The sequence below is a fragment of the Biomphalaria glabrata genome, chromosome 9 (assembly GCF_947242115.1).
Source record: "Biomphalaria glabrata chromosome 9, xgBioGlab47.1, whole genome shotgun sequence".
In the NCBI taxonomy this organism is placed as follows: Eukaryota; Metazoa; Mollusca; class Gastropoda; family Planorbidae; genus Biomphalaria; species Biomphalaria glabrata.
The window spans coordinates 8425251-8438118 of NC_074719.1; the positions used below are offsets into that span (position 1 = coordinate 8425251).

At 34.1% G+C, this 12868-nt stretch overlaps 1 protein-coding gene across 2 annotated transcripts in view; it reads left to right on the top strand.

The window, feature by feature from the left end:
• The window catches only part of LOC129928203 (zinc finger protein 493-like), a 46295-nt gene that overhangs the window by 28640 nt on the left and 4787 nt on the right, over positions 1-12868 (top strand). For both annotated transcript variants that reach the window (XM_056041340.1, XM_056041339.1), the window contains exons 2-3: positions 4454-4818; positions 11652-11843. In XM_056041340.1, the coding sequence (XP_055897315.1) occupies positions 4588-4818; positions 11652-11843 (423 nt within the window). In that variant the 5' untranslated portion in view covers positions 4454-4587. The remainder of the gene's footprint in view (positions 1-4453; positions 4819-11651; positions 11844-12868) is intronic.

The following is a 12868-nucleotide window of genomic DNA, read 5'->3' on the forward strand; positions in this document are numbered from 1 at the left end:
GCAGCAATGGCTGGCACTTTTTTCAATTTGTCTTGACCTTTGAGTAAGTTAGTTAACATGTTAAAATGCTACATTCCTTGACTACGTCATGCTGACCAGACATCTGTCTAGCTGTGCGGGTATATCTCCAGAGGTAGAGATGAACAACTCCCACCCCCTTTTATTTGTTTAGTCCATCACATTTTGTTTTTTATGGGTGGGTAACCACAAGTTAAATACGATGGACGTAGGTTTAATGTCAGCGTATTGACACTCTCTAGTGGTCACACCTTTCGAGGGAACTGAGTTTGTTTACTTAGTAGTTAATCTTTATTAGGAGGGGGGGGGGGAGCTGGACTACAAGAGCCACACCTCTAATGTAACCAGGTATATTTCTAGATGAACAACTCCCTTCCCCTTTTATTTGTTTAGCCCATCACATTGAGTTCATTGATTGACAGGTGACCCCAAGTCAGATACGATGGACGTAAGCACTCTCTAGAGGTCACACGAGGGAACTAGGTTTGTTATTGGGGGGGTGGGGGGTGGACTAGACTTTACATTATAAATTCGTATTAAATACGTAGCAGCGATGTCTGGCACATTTTAAAAGCTTGTCTTGACCTTTGAGTGGTCTTGTAAACACTTCCTTAACTACGTCATGCTGATAATCTGTCTAGATGTGCGAGTATATCTCCAGAGGTAGAGATGAGCACCCCCACCTCCTTTTGTTTGTTTAGTCCATAACATTGAGTTCACAGATAGGCAGCTGACCACATTAAGCCAGATGTCAACGTGTTGACACTTTCTAGAGGTCACATCTTATGAGGGAACTGAGTTTGTTTACTTGGAGTAGAATTTTTATTAGGGGCGGGACTACAAGCCAAATCTCTATGAGGTTAATCTGGTATGAGTTTGTTTATTATGAGATAGGTTGTCAATGAAGGGTCTGGACCACAAACCAAATTGTTAAGACATATTGACACTGTCTAGAGGTCACTAGATGATGACACTAGGTTTGTTTACTTAAAGAGAAATGTAAATTAGAGCGCTGAACTACAGGACACACCCCTACAAGTATTTTGTTACACAAGCCACGGGTATAAAAGTGGCTTGCAAGGGCATTTAGTAAATTAAATAATAATAATAATGGCTGATAAAAAGTCATCACTTATTTGGCGTTACTTTAATGTCAAAACAATGGACAACTCTAAAGCAGTTTGCAATGCTTGTAAAGTAGTACTGTCACATGGTAAACCAGCAAACCTAAAGACTTCTCAACCACCACTATGATTAGTCATCTACGCTCAAAACACCCAGACTTATTCAACGAAATGACTACATTGAAATCAGCATCAAGTAATATCACTGCCTGTGCCAGTACGTCTAGAGAGAGAGAGAGAGAGAGAGAAAGAGAGAGAGAGTATATGAGGAAATAGACTATAAATACATATTGCAAAAGTGAATCTACTTCTTTGACTACAATCTAAATAATTTTTAAGTAACACAGATATAATTTATTAGCATTTACATAGTAGTGTTCAACACCGCTGCTCACTGTTCAACTAAAGGAGAAAGCCCAATAACTGCGTTCAAAATAGGAGCATGAAGTGACCCAATTTATTTTAAAATAAAATCTTGACTATGGGTGGTAATACAAAGTAACACAGCTATTTTTATTGTCCTTTAGTTTGCAGAATAAGAATCTGCTTTCAGTTTTTTTGTAAGTTAAACCTTCACCAAATAAAAAAATAAAATAAAAAATTGACCTAGTTCCCGAAAGTCGGTGTTCAGTTATAAGAATCTACCATACATCAAATAATCATCCACTATGGGCATTCTGATTCTTTGCCCATTTTCTTTTTTTTTTTTAGTATTGTTTATCTGTAAAAATCTACAACATCATGGCTATGCTTCATTTTTTTGCTTGTCCAAGACACACCCACAATTTTTACAACTGAAGAAGCTGTTTAATTGTTCTATTTATACTTCTTTGAATATTGAATAGTAATAATGAAGATTTAGATCTTGATCTACATTTAGCATAGGATGAAACAGACTTTGGCATTATTAGCATTTAGAATTAGATTTAGATAGATCTAGTATTGTGACTGTCCTGTCCTTATGCTTAGGCTAAGTCTGGAATGTAGATAAAGGTTGACTGGATCTATGCTTTTATCTTTACACCTGGGTAGATCCCTATAGATCTAAGCCTAAGATAAATGAAAACAACAGAAATGGTAGATCTAAATCCAATATTCATCCACCATGCTGGGCCTTTTCTTGGTATATTTTGTAGCAATTGTTATTTAGTATTGTTTATCAGTAAAAATCATCACTTATACTGGTTCAAGTTGCAATCTCTCTTGTAAGTACTCTTAAAGGTTTACTACTAAATAAAAGTGAAATATAAAACTATTCTAGATCTATAATTTATTACAAAGGAATAGTAATAATGATGTAGGTCTAGATCTTAGGTATAATGAATTAGAATTTTTATTGTCCTTCATCTAGTTAGAGATTTACGCTTTGATCTCTCGCTAGCCTATGTCTTGCACTGGTCTAGTATTAGAATGAAAGATGTTCTAGGCAAATAAAAAGAAGACAAATCTAGATATATATCCCATTGATTCAAATGTACATAATGTTTGAGTACATTTGATTGATAGATTTAGTAATGGTATCTATTGTTATTGGTAGAATATTTTTTCCCTTTTCTGACTAAAAAGCCATGTAAAAATAATAATATAATCAGTGATTCATCATCTTTTATTGACTGTTTTATTACATTTCTTTTTCAAAAAGATGTCAATAGTCTAATATGATGTTTCAACAGTAATGCAAAGATCAAAATCTATATTTAGGTCTTAGAAGTTCAAAAGCTGGCATCCCCTTTTTTTTTAGGGTCATATTATTTAGATTATAATTTGCATCTTATATTTAAATAGAAAGATGTTTACATTTTCACATTCTCCATTCATTTACCGTTACTTTGATACCAAATATGTTACTATAGCTTCATTGGTACTTGAATAATAATTTTTTTTTAGGCTTGTTTGGAACATTTTTTTTTTCCAAAAAATTTTGGAAATAATAGCTACAAAAGTCTTAATGTATACAAATTAAACATGCGACAATATATAATATTAACAATATGTTACTATCCAGTGAACGATGAACAATTTGTCAGTGAATGTGAACCAACCAACAAGTTGTCTGTGAGCGAATAGTCGGTGAGCGATATGTTGCATGAACGAATAGTCGCATGAACAAAAAGTTGTGATCGATTTGTCGGTGAACGAAATGTCAGTGAACGAATTGTCATGTCCCCTGTCAATATACAGTAATAAGAAATTAATTAAATGCATATATTTTAAAAAATTATTTATCTCTGGAAAATTCAAACAACATATTTATAATCTGCATTTTTTTCTGCATATTCTTAAAATATAAGAGAAACCTGATTCTGTGTATCTAGTCACATAAAGTAATATTCTAGACTAAGTCGTCTTAGTGACACACTGTCACACTGACAGTAAGTTCAGTAAGTGACTGATACTATATATAATATAGATCTAGGATAGATCTATACACTCTTACACCGTGTCATGAAGTTAGTGCCTTACTTTACTAGACTTAGTCACTCTTCTGTCTCTAGTCTCTACTTTCTCTAGACCTTGTGTCTAATTTCTAGATCTAGATCAGTAGATGTCTTGACTATCCAATTACTTGAATTACCCACACACAATGAATGAGCATCGAGAGTTATATAACCATTTTCCTGTTCTCCTTGCATTTGCTTTCTGCACTACTTCAAAATAATTTTGATCTTGGTTTTGTTACACACATCATATTAGATGCTCTCAAAACATTTATTTTATTTGTTTCAAGGTAATTTGAAAGAGGTGTGGTAAGTTCAAAGACATGTAAGAAAACAAATGCTGTTGTAAAGCATCTTTGAATGCTATGTATTTTGATACTGGGTCTGCTTTTGATACACTATTCTTTTCAAATTTGTCAAGCACTAGAATTTAATACTGATTTAGAGAGATAATTGTTTGTTTAAAAGTGACCTGAATAACTTTTTCAATGCCGCATCTTTGGACCACCATTGTTTTTCTCCTTTTGTATTTAATAATCATCAGTTTCAAGGATCTTTCTTTACATTTACACATACATCCATTAAGTTTGTACAAATCTCTAAGACAGCAGCAATGTCATTCAATAATGTAAAGGATTGACACACAAGAAATTGTAACACTTGTTGTTTGTTACCTTCTAGTTCAGGATGTGTGCCTTGCACCACACAGACATTTACTGTGTAGACATTTACTGTGTTGACACTTCTGATAACCATGCTGAACATTTGTTCTATTTTCCTTGAAAGAACTAGTTGTCACCCCTATTTATTTTTTCCTGCGTTACATCAAGATTTCTAATCTAACTTAATCTCTATCATTTCTTTTTTCTTCAGTAACATTGTTAATGGACCAATTGAAGCATTGTTGAAATCCATGCTGCTAGTAAAAAGTACAAGTAAAGTACCAAATTCAAGAATATTTTTTAATACAGTTATCTGATGAAGAAGAAGACATCAAAGTATCACTGATGGCTGATATAGAACAGTCCAGTCTTGACCTGGGCAATGTAATAAAACATGAGAAGAAAGAAAGTCTGAATGAAATATGTTTAATAACACAGTCATGTGAACTACAAGACATGAAATTTTCACATGTGAAAATTGAAAAGACTGAAGGAGATGAAGTAACTTCTTCTATGCAGCCATTTGAAGAAAACTACTGCCATGGTCAAACTTGTAATGTAATCCCTGGACATCAGGTATTTCATTTCTAGTTTATAGTAGGTAATACATTTAATAAAATAGTTACTAGTATTAGATCTAGAAAGGTGCACAATGAGTAAAAATAACAGAAAGCTAATATAAAATATGCTTATTACATACAGAGAAATCTTAAAATATTCATTCATCAGCCATACTAGGCAGTCCTTTCATTAATCTCATATTTCATCGGTTTGTATTTTAGTGTGAAAGCATAGTTCTAGTACTATTGTGACAAAATTATTTGAAGTCATGACATGATAATCTCTAGAGTTGGTCTTCTATTTATTCAGAATAAATTACAAACAAAGAAGTTTATATTACAAATTCTTCTTGCATTTAACCTTCACACTGGGCTCTATAGCTTTGGCCAGCAACTAAAGCTATCATTTGTTTATAGCCGCATCAGACTGTGGACTACATTTGTCTAATGAGTAGTACCACGATGGATTATTTTATATTTACATGAATTACTGTGTAGGGGGAGCTGGAAATGGGTAGTACCTTTGATGGTCCAGCATGTTGCACCTTTGGATGGCCTTACTGGTCACTTTCCAACCCCTAAATCTCTCACATGTGGCTCCTAGGGCCTTGCTCTGGAAAACTGCTTCTGATGGTGGACTGTACCATTTGAGGGGGTGGTGTTTAAACAAAGGCATAGCCGTAGACATTAAACTCAGACTGATGAGCTCACTGATCACCTTCACATTCTTACATGCCTGTGAATCTTGGAAACTGACTGCAGATCTCAAAAGGAGCATCCTAGCAATGGAATTGAGATGCTAAAGTAAGATCCTAGGTATCACTTACAAAGACTGCATCACAAATGAAGAGATTAGAATCAGGATTAATATAGCAATTGGAGCCCACAATGACCTGGTCAAAAGATGCAAACTTAAACCCTATGGTCATATCACTGAGTCTTCAGGACTTGCAGGGAGTAGTACCAGGAAAAAGAAGAGGCAGATAGAGAAAGCGATAGGAAAAAAACATAAATGGATGCGCAGGCCTGTCATTGAAAGCAGTTCTATCCAAGGCAAAAGAGAGAGAGGAATGGGAAAAGATGGTCAACGGATCTTGTGTGGTGCCCCAACAGTTCAACAGACTAAGTGATAGGTGAAGGAAGTTATATTAAGTAGAAATAAGAATGCGAAATGACAAGCTTAAATCTATAATAAAAATTGTTTTGACTGATTTACTAATATTGCAAACTCTTTTGTAAGAAAGTGCATAACAATATTAGAACTAAGATTATCAAAGAGTAATGGTTGAAATATAAACTATATACTTCTTCTTCTTCTTTGTTCTCATTGTTATGTTGGAGTGTTCAGATGACTAGACCAATACATGAGATGAACTGCGTAGTGGTTTCCAAATCAGGGAGCTCTCCATATAGTTTTCTTTCTATTGGGGTGATTTGGGGCCAATGTCTTATACAGGCCTCTTGGTAAAGAGAGCAGTTTTGAAGGATGTGGTCGGCATTCTCTGGTGATACCTCACATGGGCAGATTTCATTGGTTCCAATTTTGAGCTTCCGGTACATGTGTTGTCGCATTCTGTTTTCTCATTTATTTTATTTACAATTAATTTCTTCAATTCTTCTGGATAGAGTGCAGAGTTTATTTGTGAGTTAGTTCTCCCACTCTTGGCGAGTGTGTCAGCCTTCTCATTTCCTTCTAGTTGTATATGAGCTGGTATCCATTGAATAACATTTTTTTTTTGCTGTTGTTGTTGAGCTTTGTAAGTGCTGTTATGAGGTTTTTAATATAAGAGGAATAAGAGTTTTGCAAGCTTTGGAGAGTTGTTTTTGCATCAGTTAGAAAGACAATCTGACTGTGTGGGGAACTTGGATGATTTGCTAGCATGGTAGCAGCTAGTGCTAGTGCTTCCCTTTCTGCTCTGTGACTGTCAGAGAGCTCTCCAGTTGCAATGGATTATTCTAGTTTTCCTCCATCTGGCCATTCAATAAGTATTCCAGCTCCTCCATTTGTGGTGGCTTTATGGGATGAGCCATCCATGTAAACTCTGATCCACTGATTGCTAGGATAATTGGTATGTAGAAAACAGTTCACTATTTTCTTGAGCTCTGTTGGTCTGTAATCAGATTTTCTTTTTATGTTTTCAATATGGTCCCTTATAGTAGAAAGAGGGCTTTTGTCTCAGGGTGGAGATTCATTATAGTGTATCGACGATTCCAGAGTAATTTTTTCAAGTTGGGGTTTCTTTTTTAGGTTTAGAGATTCCTGTATGAAATTGGTCCTTTTGAGACATTTTTTTTGTCAGTTTTGTGGATTTTTGTTCTGAGTCGGTGCCTCTCCAAGGTTTCCAATTTAGTGAATTGGGAAAGGATTTTTATTTCTCTTCTTTCATCCAGAGAAATCAGGGCAGCGGTTTCCTCCATAGCTCTTATGGGTGTTGTTTTGATTGATTATCCTTAGACCAATATTTTTAACCTTGTCTGTTTTTCTTAGGTTTGTTTGGGCTGCTGAGCCCCATGCTGTGGCACCATATTCTAGTACAGGTCTCATGTAACTGGTATACATCTTTTTCAGGATGTTGTGATTAGCTCCCCAATCTGTGCCAGCTAATCTTTTCATCTTATCTTATCTTATATAATACAGACGTTACTTCAAAAAAGAAGATGATTACGTCCTACACGTCATACATTTAGTCATGCATATTAACCAATGACTTAAATTCTGCCAAGTCACTGGTTTTCCTGGCTAGCTCAGGCAACCCATTCCATGCTCTAATAGCACTAGGGAAGAAGGAGTATTTGTACAAATTTGTCCTAGCATATGGGACGAGGAATGTGCCTTTATATTTGTGTCTTTCAGAGTATTTTATTAAATTTTGTTTTTGTATTTGAAGATTATGGTTCAGTGTTTTATGTATAATTGCTACTTTACTTTTGAGTCTTCTGTCATGAAGGCTTTCTAAATTTAGTGATTTTACTAAAGGTGTTACACTAGTCAAATGTGAATATTCGTTTGTTATGAATCTCACTGCTCTATTTTGTGTCTGTTCCAGTTTCTTAATGTTTTCTTGAGTTGAGGGGTCCCAAACAGAGGATGCATATTCTATTATTGGCCTAACCAAGGTTAAATAACATTTTAGTTTTATGTTCTTATTTGATTTATAGAAATTTCTTTTAATAAACACTAATGCTTTGTTGGATTTTTTTTATAGTTTCATCAATATGTGGATTCCATGACAGTTTTTCATTTATTATAACACCTAGGTATTTTGCATTTTTAGTCTGTGTTACTGGTTTGCCATGAATAAGATGAGTGGAATTAATTTGTTTTAGTTTTTTTGTTACTCTTAACAACTGACATTTTTCTGGGTGGAAAGACATGCTCCAATCTGATTCCCATTTCTGTAATTCATCTAATTCTCTTTGTAAAATATCTGTGACTTGTGTTGTTTTCATTGTTCTATATATTATGCAATCGTCTGCAAATTATCTGACTTTTGTTCCTGAAGTAATGCAATTTGGTAAATCATTTATGTAAATTAAAAATGGTAGTGGACCCAAGACTGTTCCTTGAGGTACACCTGAGTTTACTGTTATCTGTGTTGATTTAGAGCCATTTATTATTACAGTTTGTTCTCTCCCTATCAGAAAATCTTTAATTCACTGATGCAGTGGACCATTAATGCAGAAATATTTTAATTTTTTAAGCATACTATGGTGGTGAACTTTGTCAAAACCTTAGTAAAATCTAGTAAGATAGCATCTATTTGTTCATTATTATCTAAACATTTTGAAAAATCATCAATTAGTTCTATTAGTTGTGTTTCACATGATCTATATTTCCTAAAGCCATGTTGGTATGGGGTGAGGACATTATGTTTGTCTAAGTGGTTTATGATGTTGCTACATATTAAGTGTTCTAGGATTTTACATGTGATGCTGGTCTGTAGTTTCCTGGGTCAGATTTTTCTCCTTTTTTAAATAGGGGGGTGACATTAGCTTCTTTCCAGTCCTTTGGTACTCTGCCCTGGTTAAGCGATGCCTGAAAGAGTATTTTGAACACTGGGGCTAGCTCATTGCTTAGTTCTTTGAGTAATCTAGCTGGAATACCATCAGGTCCAGATGCTTTATTTGGTTTGGTGTTGGCTAATAGATTTTGAATTCCATTTTCTTGTACTACTATATCTTCTATGTTGTCTACTTGGTTGAAATTAAGTAATATGTCTTTGTCTCCGGGGCTGAGAATGCTGATGCAAAATAATTGTTTAGGATGTTTGCTTTAGTTTCATTATCATTATGTATTATGTTATGTTCATCTTTTAATGGCCCTATGCCTGTTGTTTCCATTTTCTTAGACTTAATGTATGACCATACATTGTTTATGTATTCACTCTGCAGCTGTCTGCTTACTTTTTGGGTTAAGTTTTTAATTTTTATATACTTTTTGTAAACTCTTTCTGCCTTAGTTTCTTTAAATTTTCTATATAGGTTTTCCTTCTGTTTAGAAAACTTCTTTAGTCTGTTATTAAACCAGCATTTATTTATTTTGTTTGATGTGTATTTAGTTGGTATATGATTTTCTATAATGCTTTTAATATGGTTTTTAATGAAATTCCAGAGGTCATCGACTGGTTGGTTAATGTCTTTTTCTAATAAGAATGTTTTGTTGAAAGTTTAATCCAGCTTGGTGTAGTTGTGTTAGGTTACATTTATTCCAGAGTAAGATTTTTCTTATGGGTTTTGTATTAGCTACTGCTTTTATCTGACTGTGTATATTTAAGATCTCATCGTCTGATAGACCAGGGATAATATCATAATCAACTACTAATCCAGGTCTCTTGGTTAAGAAGAGATCTAATGTGTTGTTTAATCTGGTTGGCTTTTTAATGATTTGATCTAAACTTAGGTTGTCTTTTCTATGAAAAGCTCATTTATGTCCTTAAGGTTTTGGTGTTTATCTATGGTTAGTGTTTTCCAATTTATATCAGGTAGGTTGAAATCACCCATAATCCAAAAAACTGCATTTTTATTTGTCTCTTTAAGTGTAGTAATCTGATTACATAGTTCCTGCATGTATTCTAAACTACAATTTGGTGGTCTGTAAATGCTGCCTATTATTAGGGATGTTGAGGTGGTATTAATTTTACAAAATGTTGATTCTATATTTTTTGAGTTAGTTAAGGTAATTTCTTCTGCTATTAGAGTGTTTTTTATTGCTAAAAGAACTCCTCCATGATTATCAGCCCTATCTTTTCTAAAAATTTCATAATTACTATTGAAAATTTCTGCATTATAAATTTCAGGATGTAGCCAAGTTTCTGTTCCCGCAATTATGTCTGGTTGCTCACATTCTAATAAAATTTCTAAGTCTGCTGTTTTGTTCCTAAAGCTTTGAAAATGTATTACTAAGGTTTTAAGGTATTTTGGTATTACTTCTTTAGTAGGTTTGTTTAATGAGGCTGTTGTATTAATTTTAGTAGATTTAGGTTTAACAGGAGTGGATCTGGCTAGTGGTTCTCCTGATGTAAACTGAGGTAACCCACACGGTACACAGTGCCATGATGCGTCTTTGTTGCCTAAGGCATAATACACAGGTGTATTCATATGGAGACATGATGCATGGTACCATTCATCGCAGGTGTCACATTGAATGGCTTTCTGTTTCATGGTGCATACTTTTTTGCAGATGTTGCATCTATCTTTAGATCTAGGCCCTGGATTTGACTCTACATCTCCTGCTATTAATATTAACTGTGATAGGTATTTATTTCTGCTGTGTCTGATTGAGAACTTCCATATGTGATGGGTAATCTTCTTTAATGTTATGGATATGTATGTTAGGTTATTTTTGAAGTTGCATTGATCTAAATTGTGATGATTGATTATGACTGTTGTTTCCTTTTTAAGTTTAGTGTTGACTAAGGTAGATCTAGTTCTGTGTTCAGCTAGTGTGTATTTAGTAATTATTAGGATTAACAGCCAGAGCAATTTCATGATGACTGTTGTTGATTTTAGTTTTTAAAGGTCTAGTCTAAATCTAGTTTAAGGTTTACAATGCCTAAGTTAAGTCTAAGTCTAAAGTGAAAGCAAATTTACAATGACAATCAAATCAAATGGATGGCTGCCTGGTCGTGCGGTTTGCACGCTGGACTGTCGTTCGGACTTATCGATGGTCCCTGGTTCAAACCCTGCCCGCTCCCATCCCCCGCCGTCCTGCGGGAGGTTTGGACTAGGAAGTAATTATCTTCAACTCTGAAGGAACATCCGAAATAAGTAAAACATTTTACAAACAACATTTTACAAATGGTTTATTCAAAATATAGATCTAGACTAGATCTAGATCTAATTCTAGATCAATATATTTACATGTATAACTAACTATATAGAATATTACTATTAGTAGTATTAGTAGATGATTAGTAGATCTTCAAGAGGGATAGTCTCTGGATGCCTTTACTCTGTGTTTTATCTATTTATTCTATTTATCTATTTCTATAAACAGAAGTTTCAGTAGTTGAAAATAAAGAAATAAAACATTTTATAAGCTTTTAGTGTTAACAATTATTTATGAAATAATTTTGTGTCATTATATAATACTCATTAATGATGATGTACAGCTTCTTTATTTAGCGAAACATTTTTTTTTTCAATTATAGTATCTAATTGTTACCTTGGGTGTTTTTAAAAGTTGACTAGTATAATTTCAGGGTTTAATTTGTGAAATAAGTAGCACACCGGAATGTTGGTGCTAATTATTTTCAATGTGGAAATTTGTTTAATATTTACATTCCTATTTATAACAAATATTTTTTTTTGTAATTAGTAGTTTATGAATTAAATTTCTTTGTCTTACAGGCAGATGATGTTCTAAAGCAGGAGATAAAAATGTCTTGTACTACTGAAAGTGATAAACCATTGTCCTTAGCATCAAGACTACTGGCTATGTCAAAGAAGGCAGACAGAAACTTTTATCCGGTGCCTATTATTTTGCCGAACTTAAAACTAACTGAACATGTATCTGTCGCAGAACTATCATCAATGAGTGAGGTAAGAGACTGTTGATTTTTTAAAATTAAATGCTAGAAAAGAGATATCTTAGTTTTAACACTACTGGAATCTTTTTGGCTTTGAATATTGGTATATAAAAAAATTAGGAGGTACTGTAACTGAGTAGTAAAGTGTTTTGCTTCTGAACTGAAGAGGGTATGGGTCTGAATCCTGATGTGGACTGGGATTTTAAATTTGGGAATCTTTTGGGGGCTTCTAAGTTCAGCTAAATCTAATGCATACCTGACATTAGAAGGGGAAAATTAAAGAGCTTGGTCGTTGTGCTGGCTATATGACAACCTTGTTAATTGTGAGTTACAGAAACAGATGACCTTTATAGCTTCAGCCCTTTAGGATGACTGGTCATTTCATCGTTGGTCACTTCATCTCTGGTCATACCTGATTAAATATGTTTTCTTAGTCATTGTGTAATTGTAATGTTAAGGCTTTGTCTTTAAGCACTGATTTAATCTAATTTTTAAATAAATTATGGCTTTTTAATAGCGCTACTTCATGCTTATAGCATGCTCAAGCGCTTTGGTCCAATCTCATTTGTGGACCATTGGGGGGAGGGGGTATCTAGGAGAAGGTTATTCCGTGCTGCCTTTAGGTGCTCAGTAAATACAACTCTGCCCAAGTTGGGTGTCGAAGCTCGAGTCCCCTTCATAGGTAGCCAAGCCAAGTTCAAGCGTACTTAGCCTCTTGACCATGTATTTAGAATGTTTTTGGATATATTGAATATGTTATTAAAGTGTTTATAGAGTTCCCCCCTCCTCTTTTCATGCTTGTAGAGAAATGAAATCATATATTATAAAACAGGGTTGTATTTAGTCATATTGTTTCTTTTTAATGTAAGGGCTATCAATATTATCCTGTTCATATTGCGTTATGTAATGATCAAAGGAAGTAGTGGTGGAAATAGGGAAAATCTTTTGAGATATGAGAATGATTAGATTACTTAAGAGCATGCCGCTGATAACTTATCTCTTGATTTTTCAATTCTTATTTAATGTGTCATTCTTTTT